We start from the raw sequence: 25,155 nt of genomic DNA on the forward strand, positions 1-25,155 counted from the left end.
CAATACATGAACTTAAAAGGCTACGGCCATCCTAAACCTTAAAAGGCTACGGCCATCCTAGAACAGAAGAAGGCTTCTCAACCTTATAGTCGCCGGTGACCGAACAACCACGGGGAATGAACATCTTCAAGGGGGGATCTTCTGCCAGTTCATCAACAATCGTATCGGGGACAGTCTGCTCGACCTCAGTGGTCGGTCGCGAGGAAGAAGGAGCATTCCTTCTGAGTAAAATATTTTGAAGTTTTTGCCATTGTTATGGAAGAAAAAGATTAGAAAAGATGGAGAAAGAGTCAAAGTTAAAAGATCAGACTCGTTGGCTTGAGTAGGAGATGAGTAAAAGTTTTTGAAAAGTACTGAAGAACCTTGAGTAACGGAGGTAAAAACGCTAGAGGGTATTGAAATCCTGAAGGTACGAAGGTAGAAGATTTGGTGTAAAGTGAAAAATGGACAGAAGAGGAGGTATTTATAGGAGTCAAGCGACGTTTCGCATCCAGAGACGGCCGACCGGCGGCTGACATGCATTTAATGCCATTATGACATGACTGACGAGACGTTTTGAGTATTTTTTTGTTTCTTCCGCGATGTGTTGAAGTAAGAATCGGGAGCTCATGTCGTTTCTCGTCATTTACTCTCCGAGAAACGAGGGGACTATCTGTATACGGGTAAAACCGGGCTCATGGTACACCCTGGTCTCCGATAAAATAAGTCAAGCTCGAGACATGATGACAGGGGACCGAAATCGAAGCAAAAGTCTCATTAAGTCAGAATCCGGGGGCATGACGCTCGCCCTCGAGAATATCGGGGTCATGGTTCAGAATCGGTCTTAGCCTTGATCGACTTCGAAGAACATTGTCGGGCAACCAAGCACGGCCAACGGAAGGCCGTAATATCTGCGATCGGACGGATATCATGGCGGGGATCTCAGCACGTATCGATGAAGAACCGGCAATCAGTTAATCAGAGGATTTGTTTTACCTTTTATAGAGTTGTACCTAGAGTAGAATTCCCCTGCTATATAAAGGGGGTCTAATAATTCATTAAACACATTGTAACATGGATTCCAAAGTAATATATTATTATTATTTTTTTGTTATTAGCTCTTTTTCTTGTTCATTAGTGTTGGCCATAGCAAGCCCAGATCAAGGGTAAATATTTCAATATTTCAATAAGGCTGGAACTATCCTCCTCGTGTGGTTTGAATCTATTTTATCTTTGTTTGTTCAATTTGATTTAATCTATCGCTTTGTATCAAATTAATTCGTGTATTTTTAAAATCACTTACAAATTTAATTATTATCCAATTTTGAGAGTAAGAAATACAGAAACCACAAAAACTCTATTCTTTTTGCTATTTATATCCTTGTAAGATTGCTCATTTTTCATGTTGTGTGCATTTGCATCCAGCGAGATCAATGTCTCGTTTCTCAGTATAAAAGACTTTGCTTTTATGGTATCCAATCTGTTGGGCAAATCTTATACACATGCTCTAATTCTTTTTATTTTCTTAATTCAAACTTTCTTTGCATAATAATTTAATAATAATTTAAGAATGTGAGAAATAAAATTATATCTTTAGTAGATAAATAAATATTTAGCATATTTTTTTTTTATAAATAAATATTCAGTTATATATTATTCCCTTCGTTTCAATTTATGTGAACCTATTTCCTTTTTAGTCCGTGCCAAAAAGAATGACCCCTTTCCCTATTTGGAAACAATTTACCTTTATGTAATGATTTATAGCCACACAAAATATATGTGCTTCATTTTACACCACAAGTTCAAAAGTCTTCTCTCTTTTCTTAAATTCCGTGCCCAGTCAAATGGATTCACATAAATTGAAACGGAGGGAGTATAATATAAGTAGAAAAATCAAATAATTTTTTAAAACTTTTTTTCATATAAAAACACTCCTCAACATATGTTTCTTTTTAAAAAGATAAAGGTGTGGAAGTCGAGCATTAGGGTTGTAGGTTAGGGGGTAATCGAGTGTTTCTCCTCGCTGTGCCGGTTAGTCTGATAGTATTTTGTCTAGGACTGCTGGCGATTTTTGTTGTGTTGCACATTTTTGGTGTCTTTCATATTTTGGCCTTTCCATTTATTTGATGTATTTTACTATGATGATACTATTTTTCTGATTTCTGTTGTTGTTACATATCTATTGTCTCTGAGCCGAAGGTCTCCCGGAAATAACATCTCTATCCCTCCGGGGTAGGGGTAAGGTCTGCGTACACTCTATCCTTCCACTACCCCACTAATGGGATTCTAGTGGGTTGTTGTTGTTGTAAAGTGATTGACTTATTATAAGGGTAGTTTTGTAAACAAATAATTCTTTTAGAAATTGTTCAATGCTTTAATACATCAAACCAAACAATAGATAAGAAATAGGTCAGCATAACAAATGAAAGTATAGTAATAATTTTTGACAAATCTCCTCTACAAAGAGAGATGAGGTTGGAAGCTTGTTCTATAAATCTTGTTGTAAACTCTTTGTCTATAAGCAAGTAATAACGATTGCAACTTCACAGTTGTGCTTATTGCATTATCTTTTTCTTTACTCTTCAGTATTAGCTCCTTTTTGTTTCCTGAAAACAAAATTAATAAACATCTTAATAGGTTCTTCTTGTATTTGAAATCCATGAGATCTAAGTGTAAACGTTTGTTCAGTTTATTTTTTTTGGTTTTCACCCGGTGTTCGATACTCATATTGGCGCCCGATTAAATCCAGATTCGCTCTGAGAAGTTTTACATTGGGGGTAAAACGCTCCCTAACAAAGGTGACTCTATATCCAGGGCTCGAACCTGAGACCTCTAGTTAAGGATGAAGGAGTACTTACCACTCCATCACAACTCTTGTTGATCGTTTGTTAAGTGTTTTAACACTACACATATGATATTAATTTTATTAAATATTAAGATTTCAAGTATTTCTTGTTATTGTCGTAGTAGCTGAAAGAAAGTGTCTGCCCCCTTCATTCCCTGTAATATTTGTGTCGCTATTATCAGTATTGGCTTTAAATTTTGACATGAAATTGATTGCCTGAACATAGCAGAGTAGTCCAGACTCCAGTGTATTATTGAGATCATGAGAATAAGGTTCGTTCTTGGGGACTCAAGAGTGTGGCTTAATAGTCAATAAAGCTCGAATCAAGATCGTGGAAGATCATGGTCCGGATCCTAATAAAGGAAAAAAAACTAAGTGATTTCTTTTCTTCTACCTAAATATTGATAGATAAATTTACTTTTACCTGCACCTGCATTGGCCATACATCCATACTTGCAGGGGCGGAGGCAGAAGTCGAGATACAGGTTCAACCGAACCCAATAGATTTTGCTCAAATAGTGCATTTCTGTTAAGAAATTCATTAAATATGTATAAATATTAAATTTAAAACTCAGTCATTAGCACTTGAAGTCATTGTTCTTAAATGCAGAACACATATGTTGAAATCCTGACTCCGTCTTTGCATACTTGGGGTTTTAAACTCAAATATTGATGTAGGTGCTAATTAGAATATTATAAATAACCATATTAGTAGGTAATAAAATGTTGATTTTCTTTAGTTGTTGAAGCTAAAATGTATAATTTTAAATACACTTACTGTTTAACAGAAGCCTAAAATTAAAATGATAGGTCCAAATTTCCACGTCAATAGCAAGTTTCTTTGCAACAAAATTGTTTGAATGTACTTGTGTCTTGCTGTTCACATGGGCTATTAAAATGCTCTCCAGCACAAAGCTGAGCTGGATTGAGCTGCAAACAAAGTACAAATAATTGGAAGGATCCAAGATTTTTTTTTTTCAGTAGTAACTGGATAATTATTGAAAACATCTAAGAACACCAACATCACCTAAATATCTATTCTAAGAGATCGATCTAAACCAAAACTGGAGAGGTTCAAGGACACTTGAAATACTGTAGCTAAACATGCATCCCGTTGATTATTATACTCGATAAGAATTTTTACACTATAAGCGTAACTAAATAAAGTGGAGTCTTGAAGCAACGGTAAATTTATCTTTATGGGACCTATAGGTAACAGGTTCAAACCGTGAAATCAGCCAATGTTAAGCCGTGAACGCGAAATACTTCGTGTACCGGGCTGTCATTTTAAGTGTAACAAAAGTCGTAATAGTTTATTTATATTCCCTTATTGCCATCAGAAATTATATAGAGAGAATTGTTTGTTATTGTCGTTAGACTTGGTTGTGTAAATCTTTTACACCATCAATGCATAAACTTAACTTGATGTTTTCATTCTTTCAAGTTGCCCACCTTCATATATGTGGTCGATATTTGAGAAGGAATCAACCTGCTGCAAAGTATGGATGAAAACCTAGACCCACTTGACATTTACAACTTCAAAGAATTAATCAGTCCCAACTCATATTTTTTCTCTTTTTACATTGTGTCAACCCCATTCAATGCCCTTTTGTAAGGGTCAAAGGACATTTTAGCAGCTTCAGATATCCATATTCAAAGGCGCTCCAAAATTCTGTATTCCCACATGTCAGCATATTGGAGGAGATATCCACGCCACACGCAACAAAATTGGTAGCCAATGAAGCAGCCTAAGGTTAATGGCACAGTCGGACCTCTCTATAACATCCATCCTTTATAACAATACTTCACTAAAACAGCCAAGTTTTCTTTGAAACCAATTTTTCATTTTTCATATTATGTTATAATATATGTTCTATATAACAACACTTTACTATGACAATCAAAAAATATCGGAATGGACGAAATTATTACTAAGAAATTTGACTGTATATTGCAACTACATGGAATGCAGGAGTTCACAAGTGACTTGCGGATCAAACTGTTCAGTTAAGAATCCTAAACACTAGGTTTGCTTTGTGTATTACAAACATAAATTCCAATTTAGAGTGAAAACCAACTGTTTTTCACACTAGATAAGAAAAAAGTGTTCATTGAGTATATTAAAACCAGTGACACTCACTGGGTCAAGGGTTCTAAGAGCAAAAAGCACAAAAAGAAGCAACAAGTTTCACAAGCCTTGAAGTGAAAAGCAAGAAGTGCAATTAAAATAACTAATTTATGTATCCAATATACAATGCTGCCAATATTAATCCAACTCCTCTGAAGTCAAAATTAAAGAAAACTGAAAAAGGGGAAGAGAGTGTGAGTGCAACTTGAAAAACTAACACTAACGGTAGGTTTGCATTATCAGTGTTTTTTTGAAACCGCAATTTTTACTCCCACTCCAAATGGATTTCATTGCTATAAGCAATAAGAGGTCATTTGGTTGGGAAACAAGCTATCTCATGATTAATTATTCCGATAAAAAAACACTACAATCACGGAATTAGTTATACAATGATTTTATCTCAATCAAAGCGTGAGATAAACCCTAATAGTTCCAATAAAACAGTTTACACCAAGGACAAAAGTATTGCAAGTCACGTGAATCAAGCTATAAAGTTTGGAAAAGCGGAACAAAAAGTGTCCAATGCCCAGCTTTAGTCATCAAGGAGAATGCTTTAACATTCAATTAAAGTAATGGCTAGTATCAGGCGTTATTTTGCCTTTGGCAAGACAAAGTTTCTGAGTGCTGATGCTGGAAACACTTTCATATATTTACTAAAGGGTAAAGAGCAGTCTATCAGAGTTTGGTACTAAAAAATCTCTAATATTATTACCAACGTTGTAGCATTTGAAGTTTCAAATTTCAAACCCAAAATTCATCAGAGAATCTTGACTAAACCAGACAGCTAGCCAATGAGATGTTGCTGCTCCAACTGAAAACTGTATTCAATGAACAAGGCAAGGGCCATGATGGGACTCCTTTTATTAGGTAAAATAACAATATAATTGTGCACATTATGCATGGAAACATTAAAGTGGGGCAGATAGAAACCAGAAGTCAACAGCCAGAGATTTGCCAACCAAGAAACAGAGCAAAAAGTTCTTCCCAAGGATTGTTACATAGATCTATCCTACACTAACTGTGAATACTACCAAATAACAAAAGAAAAAGTACTATTTGGACAGATGGGATGTTATTTGGTAGTACTATCTGAGGAGAGTATGTTAATGCAACATAAAGGATGTGTCTCAAGAAAATTCAATCTTGACTTGATACAAAGTCACTAAGCACATATCCATGTGAATACAAGATGGAGTAGGCAATCAAAATGCTGGATCAAAAGGGAGATCAAATCAGCAACGCCCCATTTCTTAAAGAAAAGGGAAATACAAAATGATAATTTGCTCTGTAAAAACAAGAATTCATTTCCACGAAATAAGAGAGTTTCACTGGAGCATCCAAATACAAGGGAAATACCGAGAGAAAAAGTAATCTTTGCTGAAAACAACAAATGGCAAGAAACAGTGCTTTTAGGTATTACAATTCAGGGAATTCAGAACTACACAAACAGCAAATTTCGATCAATGAGCAAAGTTATGCCATAGGATTCAATCCTAAGCAAAGAGGCTTCACTCACATTACTGCTGCTCCTCCGCTTTTGATGGTTCTTTGATCTCATCAGTTCCATCATCCTGAAGAAGAGAAGCCAACAAGATATGGATTAGCCGAACTATCAAAGAAGAACAAATAAACCAATCCAATAAAGAAGAGAACACAAGAACTTACCTGCATATCCGAGGTCCACAAAGTGAGGTTATCACGAAGAAGTTGCATAATCAAAGTGCTATCCTTGTAGGACTCCTCTCCCAGGGTGTCAAGCTCCGCAATAGCCTCATCAAATGCCTTTTAAACAGACATACAAACCATAAACATCAGTAAATAGATCCAAACATCTTTTTTTCTTTTAGAGAAGTCCTTTGAATGTTCTAAAACAATAAATACAATAAATTTATTACCTGTTTGGCGAGATTACAAGCACGGTCAGGAGAGTTCAATATCTCATAGTAAAACACTGAGAAATTGAGAGCTAGCCCCAATCGGATTGGATGTGTAGGGGCTAATTCAACATTAGCAATATCCTGAAAAGGATGGAAAGATATCAACTTCATGCTTCCTCCATATAATACTACATTGTTTAGCACAATAAATTTTTCTCCTTTGATGACAACTTTCAAAATATTTTACTTCATGTCATAATTTACCTCACTCTCCTTCCTTTTTAGTTTGTCCCAAAAAATTGCACCTTTCTATATTTAAAAATAATTTAACTTCTCATTTTCCAGTAACGAGATGATTTATAGCTATACAAATAGCTATGGCATGTTTTCGACCACAAGTTCTAAAGTCTTTCATTCTTAAACTACATGCCTAGTCAAACAACATCCCATAGAATGGAACTGAGTATATTGTTTAGCATAGGAAATCTTTCCCATTGACATTTCAATTATGGAGTATAAAAATTGTGATCTTTATGCAATTTTTAATTTTGCAACACAGACAACATCGCCATTCATTTGCAGAGCTGAAATCATATCAGATTTTTCTCCAAAATTAGCGAAATGATAAAGAATGAAACCCTAACCTGAGCCGACTTGTAAGCCGAAAGAGTATTCTCGGCGGCTTCTTTTCTCTCAGCTCCGGTTTTGAACTCAGCCAAGTACCTGTAATAATCTCCCTTCATTTTCAAATAGAAAACCTTAGAGTCACCGGTAGCAGCGGTGCCAATGAGTTTTGAATCGAGCAACTTAAGGATACCATTGCAGATCGAAGTCAATTCAGATTCGATCTTAGATCTGTAGGTTTTAATGGAGGCCACGTGATCTTCGTTACCGCGACTCTCTTCTTTCTGCTCGATCGATGAGATTATGCGCCACGACGCTCGCCTCGCTCCGATCACGTTTTTGTACGCGACGGAGAGGAGGTTGCGTTCCTCGACGGTGAGTTCGTCGTCGCCGGCGCCGACGACTTTCTCCATGAACTCTACCATCTCCTCGTAGCGTTCGGCTTGCTCAGCAAGCTTCGCCAGGTACACGTTCTCCTCGCGCGGCGATGCCATTGGAGGTCTGTGTGCTAGAAAAAGAGGAAGAGTTTTAGAAAGAGAAAGTTGAGAGAATGTGGAAAGAGAGCAGTTTTTGGGGTTCTCCTCCTTCCCATTTTGGTTTTATTCATCTGTAAATGGGGAGATTTTGGCTTCGTGGGCCGGGTTGCCGGTTCGGAATGCGTCATTTGGGCCTCCTAACAGGACCGAAAGATAAAGGAAAAATGATACTTTATAGCCACCGTAAAAATAAGAAGAATTAACCCAAATAGCCGCTTATCCAGCCACCTAAACTAAATATAGCCGATGGAGGTATTATATATGTATAATTTATGTATTATATATGTATAATTGTGTATAATTAATGTATAAAGTATGTATATGGCTAGAAAAAGTAAGCAATTAATATGACTGGTTATTTATGTAAATAAAAATAATAGCCAAAAAAATATATAAAATTTGTATATTTTTTGTATATATATACATTCTGTATTTATATATAAAAATTATACAAATTTTATACATTTTTTTGGCTATCAGATGTAAATAGTTTCTGACGCTGGCTAAAAGTGATAATACCCCAAGATAAATTATGAGCCCAAAGCCTTTCTGGCAGTTTAGTTGCAGATACTCCCAATACTAGGAAACAATTGTGAAAATACATGGGCTAGCCAATTTTCTTACTCGTAATCGAAAACTAGCCAGCAGTTGTAAAGTCATTGAAAAATAGTCACTGTTTTAGCTGCAACACGAAAAGTTCCAGCATAATATGCTGGATTATGGAGCTCATGCGTATAAACTTCCAGCATATTATGTTGGAACTCCAGCACATTATGAAATTCCAATACATTATGCTGGAATCTCATATGTAAAAAATTCGAACTCCAGCATATTATGCTGAAAATTTTCGGATTTTTAAGGGTTTTTTTGTTCAAATTTCTTTACATGAAAAAGCGTCTAAATTTGAATTACTTTTAAAATTGTGGTTATTTTTCAAATATCAATTGCAAAGCAGGCTATTTCTGATTTTTTTTTTCCCGAAAAAATTGAACTGATAGCCCTTTTTAGCACCCCTATTTAGAACGTATCCAAAATTTTCATAGTATTTAAAATTCATCAAATTTGCAATTAGAGATACTTGGTGAGTTCTAATTGGTAGGCCATTGTTTATCAAATGCTTACATCATTCAAAGATGGAGGTGCTTTGTTTAGCAAAACGTTTCTCAGTTCCAAATTATGTTCTGTTCGATAGTGTAGGCACTTATTTTGAGTCAGAAGCTTGATGGTTAAGAGTGAAATACTTATAAAAGAACAAAGAAATTAACTAAGATATTTGTGAAAAAACTAAGGATAATTCGAATTTCAAATCATGGATATGAACTTTTAAACTTCAAATCCGAGGTCTGAATTTTGATTCTAAGACAATTAAACTTTAAATACTTTGTAAATTTTGACTAGAGTATGTTTTAATTAACGGTCCTAAAAGTGACTATTTGTGCACTTTGCCTAATACTAGGACCAAATTTTAGGCCCACTATAAACCAGGCCTAACTTCTTCGGCCGACTCCGGTGAAATTCAGTTGTAAGTTCCCTTTTTGCATCTCAATTCCTGTTATTACTCACTTTCACGGTCAGAACACAGGTTTACATATGCCTCTACTCGTAAATTACACTTACGGGTGGCAATTTGAGCCCAAATCCATTTGATCCGTCCAATTCGTCCAAATTTGTGTTGTTATTGACCCGCTATTTATTGAACTCAGCCCATCTTGACTCATCCCATTTCAACTCATCTAAAGTTGGGCTAATTTTTAGCCCAATTTGATTCATGAGTAATGTTGCTAAAATATCTTTAAATTTTTTTTTTTAATTTGATATATTATATATGACCATAACAAAAGAAAAAAAAATTTATTTGATAATTAAATATTCTCCACCCCTATGATTTTCAATATTAGAAACGGCGTCAGAAATTAAAGTTTATAAATTAGGAATTTGACATCCAATTCATAGCTCATTTTAATTATCGAGTTCGCAATTAAATATAAGATATAAGGAAAAGTCGCTGAATTCGTGTGATCCTGTAAATTAATACTCTGCCCCTGTTCGATTCAAATATATTACCTTTGTATAGTTGAAGCAGTCACAATAAAGAAGAAAAGACCAATCTGTATCTCCGTTTGTGTGAAATATTGCCATGCAAGATATGTTGTTTATGTGTTACGTAAACTTTCAAAATACACAGGTCTAATATATGATGACAAAAGGTGACATAGACCTAATATCAGATGAAGAAAAATTGCCTTAACAAAAACTTACGATCTCCCGTAATCCATACCATTGTTTATCCACAAAATGGATAACAATTGAATTTATGCGCGACTCTAAGGATACATGATATCACTTGGTACAAATTGAGAAAATATGTATATTGATGTTGAAATTAACTGTAAAAGACATGAATGCAAACCAAATGAATCAATTAGTCTTGGCCTTCAAGTTCGATCACTCTCAAACTAAATGAAGATTCTGCTAGTATATGAACAGAGCAACAAAATAATGAGGCTGAAAGAAGGCAATGTATTGCTTTGTATTGCATGAATGAATCTCCCCTCTACAAATGATATGACTCCCTTTATATAGTAGGGAAGTCCTACTCTTAATATAATTCTAAATACAGTAAGGAATCCCATGATAGATTAATTAATTAGCCTCTCCTTGATATGCGTCGGGATTTTCGCCGAGATTCTTGCACAATTCCGGATATTCCGACTTTCTGTTTTTTTGGGTCGATAAGCTTTCCTCGATCTTGGCCGATCTCGATCTTGATCGGTATCTATTTTGTTCGATCTCGATCTTGATCGGTCTCTATTTTACTCGATCTCGATCTTGGCAATCTCGAGCTTGATCGGTCTCTAGGTCACGAGCCCAGCAACCTAACTTTGCATCATGGCTCGGTATCACACGAGGTTGAACCTTGGTCTATCATGTTTCAGTCTCGATTACTCATACGAAGGGCAAGCTCGGTTTCGACCGTATACAGATAGTCCACTCGTTTCTCGGAAAGAAAATGGCGAGAAACGATATGAATTTCTGAACCCCGACTCGATGGGGAATGACATCAGCGATGAGACCGATTATGACATATGCGACGAAACATCCCGTCGGTCCAGTTACCAAGGCATTAAATGCCTGTCAGTTGCTGGTCGGCCATTACTGATTCCGAACTGTCACTAACAACCTATAAGAACCCTAAATTTCTTCATTCAAACTTTACACTCACAACTCTTTCCACTCTTGCTTCTTCTTCAGAAAAATCCCTTTGTTTCATAATTTTCATGACCTAATTTCTAGAACGTTAATCAAACCACTTGTCATCCTAAATCTCTTTTCCCTTGTTCATCAATAGCGAAAACCTTCAAAATCGTGCCGCAAAAAAAGGCTGCTTCTTCATCACGACCCGCCAGTGGTGAGGATGCGACGGAGCCCCGCCTTGAGGAATTCGTTCTGGTAGGGTTCCCAACCGTCATCGACTTTAAGGTTGAAAAAGCCTCCTCGATACTAGGCCTATGTGAGCCGGTCTCGAGGTACATGTGCTCAATCACCGAGACAATCCTCGACAAAGTTAAAAAAGAATGCAACTGGGACAAAAAGCATGTGGTAGTCCTATCGCCTGAGGAATCAATTACTACCCACATAGAGGGGTGGGTTCCTAAGTGTTTACACTTACCATTTCACGTTGGGTCCCTTAGATCCTGTCATCATTGCCTTCTGCAAGAGATACGACGTGACTCTCGGCCAGATCCATCCTTCTTTTTAGAGAATAGTGATTCTCCTCCGATTCTTCTCAAGCAAAATCGAGGGGTGTCTTTTCACCCTCGATCACCTTATGCGCCTTTACAGTCCCCAACTATTTCGAGGAGGGCTGATCAAGCTTGCTCGCCGAGCCAACAAAGTCCTGTTCTCGAGCATAGACGAAACTCGTGACCGAAGTTGGATCGGTCGATTTATCCGAATAAGGACCTCGGACTTGATCCCTGCTGAAGACATGTCGTTTCCTGAGAAATGGAACATGAATCGTGAGTAATATTTCCCTTCGAACGTCCAATTTTGTCGTTTTACTTCTTATCCTCTTTCCTCATCTATGTTTTTGGGGTTGTAGTTATGGCCCAGATGCCGGAACCGATTCCGGAACTCAAGAAATGGGTCGAGGGCCTCGTGTCACAAAAAACATACTCCGAGCGTGCTTGGGTGGAGTTATCAAAGGGTCGATGGGAGGCCCACAATCATGGTGAGTTTCTCTCTTGGAACGATTATCGTTCGAACTTCTTCTCTTGCTTACTTTCTTTTTTTCACCTTTGTAGGCCTCGGGAAGGATGTTGCGATGAGGCCCCCATCTGGTGACGAAGAAGTCCTTCCATCCGCTCCTACGCATGCCAAAGAAAAGAAGAGAAAAGGGGCTCCGAGTTCCTCAAGCTCAAAAATGAAAAAACCGACGAGGAAGTCTCGCAAGCCCAAGGGGGACATTGGTTCTATGCCTTTGGACTTAATCTATCGATTAAAGGATGAGTCTGAAGAGGAAGATAACTCGAAACTAGTGGCTCGTGTGCGGGCAGGTGTTTCGATACAAAAGTCTTCCGAATCGGCGGAGGTTGATAAAGGAGTTTTGGCCATAGTTCCTGAACCAGAAAGAGTTGAGGCCACTCCGTCCCAAGCTGAGATGGTCGAAAAGAGAGAGACCGGGCTCGAGGTTTCCCAGGTAGCGGAAGATATCCCGAGGGACGAGCTCGGACTGATCGATATTTTTGGATCCCCTCAGATTTCTGATGCTATGATCCGCGAGGCCAATACGTTGGAAGGTCGCTCTTACGAAGTTATTCATGGGGCGGCTGATATCCATGGCTTCTTGGATGGGTTTGAGTCTGCTGCCTCGGAGGATTCCACCGGGTTTGGTGGTTTATCGGTACCGAAAAAGGTATCGCCATCGGGCGCTACTGGTTCTTCATTGATCCTAAAACTGGTGGACTGATTCCCGGCCCCGAGTGTTAACCCCGATCGCAGGAGTAGTATAGTGCTTTCAATCTCGGAGAATGCCCAGATTTTCTCTCCCCCCATGGGGATTGCTAGCTACCTTAGATCCTTGGTGACCGAGGAAGACCAACCCATGATGAATACGGTGGGGGCCGCTTGCCTTTTTAATGAGGCCCAACATGCTCTGAATCGGGTAAATTCGAGGGTCTCTCCATTGTTTCTTTTAAACTCGGAGTTGTAGATAATTCTAATATCTTCTTCCTTATTTGCAGGCTTCAGTGTTGCATCATGAGGCTTTCCTTCGAATCCGGGAGGAGCACAAGGCTGAGGTTCAGGATCTCACTCAGAAAAATGATACTTATAAGCTTCTTAGCGAGAAGCTTCAGGACGATTTAGTGACAGCTCGGGATGAACATGCCGAGATGGTCGAGCAGGTATTTCGAGTTCTTCACGATAGTGAAGATGAATTGGAGATAACTACTAACGATTCGATTCTGCAGGTTCGGCAGAGGCTAGAACAAATCGGACGACTCCAGATGCAAGTAGATGCGATACAGACTGAGTGTAACGACTCGACCAGTTGTTTTGAATATTTTAACTTCGTTCCCCCATTTACTACTCAATTTATATGTTACAGTTGTTTTATGACTTACCGGGTTAGTTGGTTCGAGTCCGAAAAGAATTCGGAGTGAAATGAGACACTTAGCCTCATAATTAAAAATTTTAAGTTAGAAAACTGACCGGATGTGGACCTATATACGACCTCAGATTTGAATTTTGATTATTCCAATAGCTCCGTATGGTGATTTTGGACTTAGGAGCGTATTCGAAAAATTATTTAAAGGCTCGTAGTGGAATTAGGCTTCAAATGGCGAAAGTTGAATTTTTGGGAAGTTTGACAGGGGGTTGACTTTTTGATATCGGAGTCGGAATCCGATTCTGAAATTTGAAATACCTCTGTTATATCATTTATGACTTGTGTGTAAAATTTGAGGTCAATCAGATTTAATTTGATAGGTTCCGACGTCGTTTGTGGAAACTTGAAATTTCAAAGTTCATTAGGCTTGAATTGGGGTATGATTCATGGTTTTAGCATTGTATGAGGTGATTTGAGGGTTTGACTAAGTTCGTATGATGTTTTAGGACTTGATGGTGTGTTTGGTTGGGGCCCTGGGGGGCTCGGGTGAGTTCAGGGGGGTTAACAGATCATTTTGGCCTTGGTGAGATTGCTGATATCTGCTGCTGTATTTTTCTGATTTCCTCTTTCGCGTTTGCGAGTGGGCCCTCGCGTTCAAGAAGTGTGTTTTCGGAGTGGTGAGATTTTGTTCTTTGCATTCGCGAAGGGGAGGACACGAACACGAACGTGAAGGTATGGTATGTGTGTGCATCGCGAATGCGGGAGTAGTGTCGCGTTCGCGAAGAGGAGGGAGGCAATTGGAGACCCCATGTCCTTGTTCAACGCGTTCGCGAGGTTGTGGTCATGTTCGCGAAGGTCTGAGCTGGTAAAGCTTCACGTTCGGGAAGCCATGCTCGCATTCGTGAAGGGTTAAATTCTGGGCATTCGAGTTGTGCTTCGCGAACGCAAGGGACCTATCGTGTTCGCGAAGAAGAGAGGTATGGACAGAAAGTTTAAGTTCAGAAAATAGGACTTCGTCCCATTTTTCATTTTTAACGATTTAGAGCTCGAATTGAGGTGATATTTGGGAAATATTCAGAGGAAACAACGTGGTAAGTGTTCTTAACTCAATATTGGTTAAATTACCCGAATCCATAATTCTTTTTATCATTTAATTGGTGAATTAAGTTGGAAAAGTTTGAAAACCCTCTTGGATAAATTTGAGGGACGAATTATTATCGGAATTTAGTAATTTTGGTATGGTTAGACTCGTGGTTGAATGGGCGTTCATATTTTGTAACTTTTGTCGGGTTCTGAGACGTGGGCCCCATAGTCAATTTTTGAGCAAAATTTTGAATCTTTTATGAAAAATTAGCATTTTCTTATGGAACTAATTCCAATAAATTTTATTTACTGAATTGAATTATTTGTGGCTAGATTCGAGGTGTTTGGAGGCCAATTCACAAGGAAAAGTCATTGCAGAATAAAGAATTTCACGGTTTGAGGTAAGTAACAGTTTTAAATCTGGTCTTGAGGGTATGAAATCCCGGATTATTGGATTTTGTGAGTATTCTGGAGGTGACGCACATGTTAGGTGATGGGCGTGCGGGCGTGCACCGTAGGAATTGAGACTTGATCCATTCCGTGAAACTGTAAAGTTGTATAACTTTTTGCTAGCTATATGCTTTCTCTGTGTTATAGAGATTTGACTGCAAATTATGTTATAAACCATGTTTAGGCTATATATTGGTACTGTTGGGACCCACAGAGGTCGTGTACATACTAAACTACCTGCATAATTGTTGTTTTGTACTTAGTCACAGTTTACTTGTTTATTTTATCTCAGTCTCTATTGTTCATTATTAATGAATCATATCATTGTTGTTTGGGCTAATTTCTTGATTATTGAGAGTCCGAGAGACTGGAGAGATTTGTGATTGAGTGAGGCCGAGGTCCTGCTTGTGAGATATTATATTATAGCACGTGAGTTGTCCGTGCGGGATATTATAGCACGTGAGTTGTCTGTGCTGCACGTGTGTTGTCCGTGCGGGATATTATAGCACGTGAGTTGTACGTACTGCACGTGAGTTGTACGTGCGGATTCTTATATTATACTATAATACGTGAGTTGTCCGTGCAACACGTGAGTTGTCTGTGCGGATCCAGATATTTATATTATGGCACGTGAGTTATCCGTGTAGCACGTGAGTTGTCCGTGCAGATTATAACGCTTGGGATGTAGGAGCCCCTCCGGAGTCTGTACACCCCCAGTAAGCGGGGGTACCCATTGAGTGTGAGTGCTAAGGGCCGAGAGCCGAGTGGTTGAGATGTTGTGATGAGTTAACTGACTGTTACCTGAGAGGTTGTACTTGGATTGTATTTGTTGTTGCACTTGGTTGCTATCTGTCATTGTTGTGAAATCTCTGAAGGATTTATATTCGGATTACATGAATTTGAACTGTATAAAATTGATTTGACTTAAACTGCCGGATTTGAAAGCATGTCTATTGTTTGTTGGAATTACTGAAAGTGAACTATAATTGTGTAGCTCGTCACTATCTTTAGTTCTTTATTTAATATTGTTACTTGCTGAGTTGGTTGTACTCATACTATACCCTGCACTTCGTGTGCAGATCCAGGTGTTCTCGGATATAGCGGGTGTTGATTCGTTCACACAGCTGATTTTACGGAGATTCTGAGGTAGCTGCCGTGTTTCGCTGACCTTGCCTCTGCTTCCCTATCTCCATGTTTACTGTATTTGGTCTTAGACTATTATGGACCGTATTTTCCAGATTTGTAATCATATTAGATGCTCATGTACTCAGTAACTCCAGGTTTTGGGAGTGATATTAACGGTATTTGTAGGATTTGTGGATTTTATTTAAATATTATATTTTCAAACTTAAAAGAAATCGTGGTTTACTGAGATTTTTGGCTTGCCTAGTTTCGAGATAGGTGCCATTACGACAGGTTAGAATTTGGGTCGTGACACCGCGGCTGAAGAATTCAAAAAGAACATGGACATCCTAGCCTCGAAAAAGGAGACCGTCCAAGTGCAATTGGAGTTGGACGAGACCCAGCTTCGAGCTGCAAAATAGAAGGCCTCGATACAGGTCGAGAAGATCATGAAGCTTCAGTCTCGGTTGGATTTGGCCATTTCTGATAAGGCAAGTTTGGCCAACGAACTCGAGGTGGCCAGGTCTGAGGTGTCCGTGGACAGATCTAAGGTGACCGTGGCCAACACAAAAGTTGATGCCAAAGTGGCCCAGTTTAAGGTCGACGTCGAGGCCATCCAGGCCAAGGCTAAGGGCATGGTAGATCATGCAAAATGGCAAGCTCAAAGGGAAGCCCTCGAGGGAGTTCATGCCCAGGGTTTCGATATTGCGGCTGAGATCGTAAATGCCAAATCAGAGGAAGCCAGGGCCCGGAGGCTAGCCTTTCCTGAGGAAGACTCCGAGAGCTCAAGTGAATCCGAAGATGGAGAAAATCCCGAGGATGGAGATGCAACCTCCAATGAAGACCAAGCCACTTAGGATTTTTTGTTTATCTTTGCATTTTTTCTGAGGCCGTTTTTTGCCGTAGTAAAGTTTGGTATTAGGACGATTTGGCCTTTGTAAAAAACTATTGTAAATAAATATAAGGCTTTTCTTTCCCTTTTAGCTCTCATATTTTTCTTTTGTTTTGTCATTTGTATTTACAAAGGTTAAAAATGCCTTAGCATGAAATAAGGTTGTGTTCACGGGTTCGAACAAACCTTGCCTTTACTCCCTTTCTAGGTTAAGGCGTTAATGGACGATGTTACCAAAGTTTTTCCCTGAAAACATCTTAAGTTTTGAAATTTTTTCCGAGGGTAGACTTTAGAATCGGTTGTGAAAGAATTCTCTTTTTCGAAGGCCTATTTTTGTTACAGGTTTCGGACTTCTCTGAACCGTGTTAAGTCGGTCGTAGCCTTTTAGTTCAGGAGCTATCCATTTGGCTTGTTTTTCCATTTTATCAAGGGCTTGCCCGAGATAATAGTCCATGTGTGGGGTAGCTGTGACCTTCAGAAATCGGGGCGTTGCCTATTAGGTCTTTTGCTCCCGAGGCCCGATGACTTGGGCTGTTTGAGTCGAATGGCAGTCCCCGAGTGAGGGAGCGATCGTTCGTATTCCGGATAAGTATTGCCCTTGGGATCGTTATTTTTTGAAGTACGAAGCCTTTTAAAAAGAATTTTAAAGCATAAGATGTTTGTAAGGAAGGTACTTCTCTTTATTCTCGATCAAAACAGGGCTCGAGCAATCTACGTGGGCACAGTTTGTTTTGACCGTTTGGCCCTTACAATAAATCCTACCTATCGAGACCCTTCATTTATGAAGTAGTTTCCTTGCTAGATTTTATATTCGAAGATAAATACCTATCCGAGGGTAGCCCCTCAGTATTCGAGGTTGATTGCAAAGGAACCTCGGATATTGTTGAATTGATCTTCGATGCCGATTCGTAATCGGGCTTGATTCTAAGTTAGCACGATTCATCGTTGCCTCATCAAAAACCTTTCCGAAAAAATGCATTTGGGACATAAATCGGTTTGAGGGAAAAAGAGTACAACACGTGCTTTTAGACCTAAAGTCTTCGTGTCGTTTGCTGAAAAATCCATCATTGTTCCTTGTCGGCCACCTGCAAGTGTTAATCTGAAAAGGAATGGAAAAGGGTCGTACCTTAGCAGTAGTATCATTTTAGATGAGATATGTTCCAATTGCTTCGTAGTTTTTCTCCATTTATCGTTCCGAGCTTGTAGGACCCTTTTTCGGTGACCTCGAGAATTTGGTACGGTCCTTCCCAATTCGAACCTAATTTCCCTTCATTAGGATTTTTGGTGTTGGGTGTAACTTTTCTTTGCACTAAGTCCCCGATATTAAAATATCGAAGATTGGTTCTTCGATTGTAGTATCTCTCGATCCATTGCTTTTGGGAGGCTAATCGAATGAGGGCGGTTTCACGCCTTTCATCCAATAGTTCTAGGCTAGTATTCATGGCCTCGCCATTTGATTCAATTGTTGCATATAGGAAGTGGATACTCGGCTCTCCGACTTCGACCGGTATTAGATCTTCGGCGCCATAAATTAATAATAATGTGGTAGCCCCGGTGCTGGACTTTGAGGTTGTGCGGTATGCCCAAAGAACTTCGGGTAGAATTTTCTTCCACTTTCCTTTGGCGTCGGTTAGCCTCTTCTTAAGATTTTTGATGATGGTTTTGTTGGTTGATTCAGGTTGTCTGTTCCCGCTAGGATGATAAGGTGTTGATAGGATTCTTTTGATCTTATGATCTTCGAGGAATTTGGTCACTTTGCTGCCAATGAATTATTTTCCGTTATCACACACAATTTTGGATGGCATCCCGAATCGACATATGATGTGATCCCAAATGAAGTCGATGACTTCCTTATCCCTAACTTTCTTGAAAGCCTGCACTTCAACCCACTTAGAAAAATAGCCAGTCATAAAAAAATAAATAGAGTTTTTCCTGGTGCCAATGGAAGGGGGCCAACGATGTGCATTCCCCACTTCATGAATGGTCATAGTGACAAGACCGAATGGAGAAGTTCCCCGGGTTGGTGAATCATTGGTGCATGCTTTTGGCATTTGTCACATTTTTGAACAAACTCTTTTGCATCTTCTTCCATGTCGATCCAATAATAGTCGGCTCTGATTACCTTTTGAACCAATGATTCAGCACTGGAGTGATTTCCGCAAGTGCCCTCGTGAACTTCACTTAAATCATACTCGGTGTCTCCCGGTCCAAGACATATAGCTAATGGACCATCGAACATTCTTCTGAACAAGGTTCTATCTTCGGACAAAGTGAATTGTGCTGCCTTCGTGCGTAGGACCCTCGATTCTTTCGGATCTGAGGGAAGATTTCCGGTTTTCAAATACTCTATGTACTTATTTCTCCAATCCAGGTCAAGCTTGTGGAATTTATCTCGGCGTGGCCTTCTTCGACTACTGGCCTTATGAGTTGCACGACGGCCCCCGAATTGAGCTCGTTGTCCTCAACCGATGACCCTACATTTGCGAGGGCATCAGCCTACACTATTCGGATCTCGAGGCACATGTAGAAAAGTACATTCTTTAAACCGATGCAAAGTTACTTGTAACTTATCTAGGTATTTTTGCATTCGTTCTTCCCTAACCTTGAAGGTTCCTCTAACCTGATTCACCACGAGGAGGGAGTCGCATTTGGCTTCGATCATCTACGCTCCCAAGCCTTTTGCTAGTTCGAGACATGTAATCATGGCCTCATATTCAGCCCCATTGTTAGTCAATTTCACAGTTCTAATAGATTGTCTAACCACGTTGCCTGTGGGTGGTTTTAGTACGATGCCGAATCCGGACCCTTTTACGTTCGAAGCACCGTCTATGAAGAGGGTCCAGATTCCTGAGGACATACCCGAGTTTATCAATAGCTCTATTTTGACCTCGGGTAATAGGGCCGTCGTGAAGTCACCTACGAAGTCTGCCAAAATTTGAGACTTAATTGTTGTTCGGGGTCGATATTCAATATCATACCCGCTGATTTCTATGGCCCATTTGGCCAACCATCCCGAAAGCTCGGGTTTATGCAAAATATTTCGAAGTGGATAAGTTGTTACAACACATATGGGGTGGATTTAAAAGTATGGTTTTAGTTTCCTAGAGGCGCTTATCAAAGCAAGCGCTAATTTTTCTAGGTGGGGATATCTAGTTTCGGCCTCACCTATGGTCCGGTTGACATAATAAATAGGAAATTGCGTACCTTGTTCTTCTCGGACTAGGACTCCACTTACCGCTACCTTCGATACTACGAAATACAAGTAAAGTTGTTCGTATGCCCTCGGCGTATGAAGTAGTGGCAGGCTCGATAAGTATCGTTTAAGCCCTTCCAAGGCCTGTTGGCATTCTGGGGTCCATGTGAAGTTATTTTTCTTCTTCAGCAACGAGAAAATTCGGTGACCCTTATCGAAGGACCTCGAGATGAATCACCCCAAGTCGGCCATGCACCCGGTTAACCTCTGCATGGCCTTTACGTTGTCTACTATAGTGATGACATCGATAACTTTGATTTTGTCGGGATTAATCTCGATTCCTCGATTGGATACCATGAATCCGAGAAATTTGCCTGACCCGACCCCGAATGAAAATTTTTTGGGTTCAACTTCATTTTGTATCTCTTCAATATACTGAGAGTTTCATGCAATTGCTTTAAATGGTCCTCTGATCGCATGGACTTAACTAGCATGTCATCAATGTAAACTTCCACAGATTTCCTATTTGTTCTTCGAACATCCGGTTTACTAAGCGTTGATAAGTGGAACCTGCATTTTTTTAATCCAAATGGCATTACATTATAGCAGTAGGTACCATATTTAGTGATGAACGAGGCCTTTTCCTGATCACCTGGGTTCATCTGTATTTGGTTGTATCCGGAATAGGCATCGAGAAAACTGAGGATCTCGTGGCCGGGTGTGGCATCGATCATGCGATCGATATTAGGCAAAGGAAAAGAATCCTTGGGGCATGCTTTATTTAGATCTTTGTAATCTACACACATTCTACTATGTTTTCTAACCATTCGGGGCATTTTACCTCACAGATAGACCCTATTTTAAGAAGCTTGGTTACCTCGTCTTTGACGAAAGCATGTTTGACCTCAGACCTGGGTCTTTTTATTTGTTTCACCAGATGGAACTTCGGGTCCAAGCTTAGTTTATGAGTGGTGATTTCCGATGGGATCCCTGTTATGTCGAGATGAGACCAAGCGAAACAATACATGTTTGCTATAACAAATTGAATAAGCTTTTTCCCGAGCTCGGGATTTAGTCCCGTGCCCAGGTATACCTTTCGTTCGGGGAGATGTTCGATTAGTATGATTTGCTCTAGCTCTTCGATCGTTGACTTGGTAGCGTCGGAGTGATCGGGGACTATGAAGGATCGGGGGACCCCATAATCATCATCTTCATTAGTCCCCTGCTTCTCTAGTTGGGTCGAGGCCGACATTTATGATTGTTATTTTGCCTCCTATTTTCCCTCTGAATTTAACCCTTCGTCGATAAGAGTGACGATATCGGAATCACTTTTTCAACGACAAACATTTCTTTTGCGGCAGGTTGCTCCCTGTAGATTATTTTGATTCCCTCTGGTGTTGGAAATTTTAGAACTTAGTGAAGTATCGAGGGCCCTGTTCTCATGTTGTGGATCCATGGTCTCCCGAACAGGGCTTTATAACTCATGTCGCCCTCGATAACATGAAAATTATTTCGCCCTTAGTAGCTTCACATGCCATGTTAAATCTATTTAGCACTAGGGTCGCGGGCACAACCCGGTCCTGTAGGCCGAGTTGTTCTACGACCCTCAATCAAATGATATTAGCTGAACTACCTGGATCAATTAACACACGTTTAACTTGAGTCTTATTCATGAGTACATATATTACCAGCGCATCGTTATGGGGCTGCATGATCCCTTCTGCATCTTCATCGTTGAAGGACAAGGTTCCTTTCAGTTTGTAATCTTGAGCCCAAGATCCCTTCTCCCTTATGATTGACACCTTAGTGCGTTTTAAAATTGGCATTTGGGGAACATCGATCCCTCCAACAATCATGTGAATAACGTGTTACAGTTCTTCTTGCTCGTTTTGTCTATTGAACTCTCTATTTTTGAAATGATTCTGTCATGCCCCAACCTCGGGGAGCGCGACCGGTTCTCAACCGAGTAGACCCGGTCGAGCAAGCCTATTAAACCTTTCCTACCCGACTCATTCATAATACAAAAAAGGATCACATCACCATTTGTAAAACATGGGAGAGGTCAGTTATATAAATATATAAACGTTTGCTAGTCCATTTATCTTTATATACATTATACCATAGTTGAGTTTCCAAAATACAACTCGATCCAACGACCACCTCAACATACATACATGACCCACATAAACGTCTACGGAGCCTCTAAGAGTACAAAAGAGTAACATGACAATGCCGGAAACAAGGCCCCGGCTATACCTCAAAATATGAAAACTTATACAAAAGAAGGACTACATGACCCCTAGGAGAAATGGGGCTCACCAAGACTGTTGTGGGGAGAGAAAGAGAGCGTCATCTATCTGCGATCGACACTGTCTGCAATGGAACCACCTACATCCATTAAAAGATGTAGCTCCCCCGGCAAAAGGGACGTTGGTACTGTCGAATAGTACTAGTATGTAAGGCAAACACCAATCTTAGTAGAATGAACAGTGAAACCAAGAGAAGACAGTCATAATAATCAATAAGAATTTCATAGAAATACAAAGAAAACACCAAGTAAGGGTCGCATAGTTTCCAATTCAATCTTTCCATCTTTTTAGATTAATAATCTTTAGTGCCAAGGCCACAAATCACAATGCCACCGTATTTTTACACGGAGTCCAGTCTCGGCCCGACCGACTAAGCCATCTCAAGTGAGACATATCCATATCCACAATGTTAATATATAATTCCAACACAAATGCCACCATGTGTACAACATGGCGTCCGATCTCGGCCCGATCGGCTAAGCCATCTCACTTAAGACATAACCTCTTTCAATTGTTCACTCGATTCACATTTCTTTCCCATCTTTCGTTATATGGCATAAACAGCCTCATTTATTAAATAGTTCTTGGCACTTGGGAACATTTTACAATTCAAGTCTTTTTCTCTTTTTATCCGTTCAAATAACATCATCATTCATGTTGATAAGTACCATCACATAAGGCATTGCACACATAAGGGAATGAGCTTGGAAACAACATAATTACGTTCTCAAATAGCATGATGACATGGTAACCATCTAAAACAATTAGGGAACATGAATCTTTCAATCCAACACACTAAGGCAAACAATTCTAGTATGATCATGTTAGAACTTACACCCATTATTCAGGAACCAGGAGTTTGATTCTAGGAAGAAGAGAGTTAGCCATACATACCTCAATTGCGCTTCTTTAGACTCTACAATTTTCCGGAACCCTAAGCAACCACAATCTATTTTAGCAATATACAAATTGAACCCAAAATTAGGAAAACGTTCATGGTTCTAGCTCACTTTCCCCCCACTCTTTAACATACATACATGCAAGATAAACCACCCTTATACCCATGAAGTATCACACTAGTACCCCATTATAGCTATGTTTGAAATTAAGAGCTGGGGTGATGAAGTCTTACCCTTTTGGATGAAGAATTGGTGCTCTACTTGAATATTTCCAAAGCTTCAGGTGATGATTGAAGATCAATTTGATGAAAACTTAGGCCCTCCCTCTTGAACCCTCTCTCTCTCTCACTCTAGAAACATTAGAAAATGAGCTCAAAATAGACCTAAGGGATATTTTAATGGAATGGGGGTTGCGGTCCGCAAAGTGACCACAGAAATGGCCCTCAGGGGCCTAAACTGCCTAAACTTTCGGCTCAGGTATGCGACCAGTATGCGGTCCGCATACTTGTTCTGCGGTCGCATAATGTACCGCAGAACTCCCTCCACAGAAACTCAAGAGGAAAATATGCGACCTATATGCGGTCCGCATATCGATTATGCGGTCGCATAATCGAACGCAAAACTGACCTCAAATTGGCCAAACTTACTGCTTCACTCTGCGGCCATTCTGTGGTCCGCAGAGTAATTATGCGGCCGCATAATGGACCGCAGAAACGCTTTCTTCTACGAAACATTTTCCTCTAAGTCCATAGGGTACTGTTTAGTCCAAACAGTCCGAAACTCTGAGTTTTTGGTTTAAATTTTTACGGGTCCTCACATCCTCGCCCACTTAAGATCATTCGTCCTCGAATGAGGATCAAGGTTCACTTAACACAGTTTCAGTTATGCCACATACCATCAGCCCCAAATTTGCGTAACTTCCTGAAAATTTCGGCAGAGTTTCCTTTGTATTTAGGTCTATCCACCTATTAAAGAGCCCCCGAAACACACCTTAGCAACATATATAGAATTAAATGACATAACAAAATGCAAAATAACACCAACCGAAGCCTCATGGGGGACATATAACTAAAAAAGAGTGTCTTTATATTAGTCGAACAAATGATACAAACTTTAGGGGAAACAACTTCATAGAACTATTACATGGCTATTCAAACAAATGAGGGTACTTTTCTTTCATTTCATTCTCGGCTTCCCAAGTAGCTTCTTCGACTTGTTGGTTTCGCCATAACACCTTCACGGATGCAATTTCTTTTTTTCTCAACTTTCGGACCTGCCTATTAAGAATAGCAACCGGAATTTCTTCGTATGACAATTCTTCACTAACCTCGATGGTCTGAATCGGCACAATAGCGTACGAATCTCCAACTACCTTCTTCAACATGGACACATGGAATACCGGGTGTACTAATGACATCTCAGGTGGTAGTTCAAGCTTGTACGCCACCTGACCTATCCTTTGAATGATTCCATACGGCCCGACATACCTTGGAATTAATTTCCCTTTCTTTCCAAACCGCATGATCCCTTTCATGGGAGATACCTTCAAGAACACCCAATCATCTTCTTTGAACTCTAAGTCTCTGCGATGAACATCCGAGTAGGATTTT

General features: G+C 39.7%; 1 protein-coding gene and 1 long non-coding RNA gene across 2 annotated transcripts in view; one reads left to right on the forward strand and one right to left on the reverse strand.

Annotated features, from left to right (window-relative positions):
* LOC138908859 (uncharacterized) overlaps positions 1 to 25,155 on the forward strand; it is a 170,210-nt gene that overhangs the window by 132,688 nt on the left and 12,367 nt on the right. The window lies entirely within an intron of this gene.
* Positions 6,232 to 8,037, reverse strand: LOC104113564 (14-3-3-like protein A). Its single transcript, XM_009623768.4, has 4 exons — positions 7,474 to 8,037; positions 6,848 to 6,970; positions 6,618 to 6,734; positions 6,232 to 6,523 (listed from the first exon to the last, which is right to left on the reverse strand). The coding sequence occupies exons 1-4, from the start codon at positions 7,945 to 7,947 to the stop codon at positions 6,470 to 6,472; spliced, it is 768 nt and encodes a 255-aa protein (XP_009622063.1). The 5' UTR covers positions 7,948 to 8,037; the 3' UTR covers positions 6,232 to 6,469.

The sequence above is a fragment of the Nicotiana tomentosiformis genome, chromosome 4 (assembly GCF_000390325.3).
Source record: "Nicotiana tomentosiformis chromosome 4, ASM39032v3, whole genome shotgun sequence".
NCBI classification, from domain to species: Eukaryota; Viridiplantae; Streptophyta; class Magnoliopsida; order Solanales; family Solanaceae; genus Nicotiana; species Nicotiana tomentosiformis.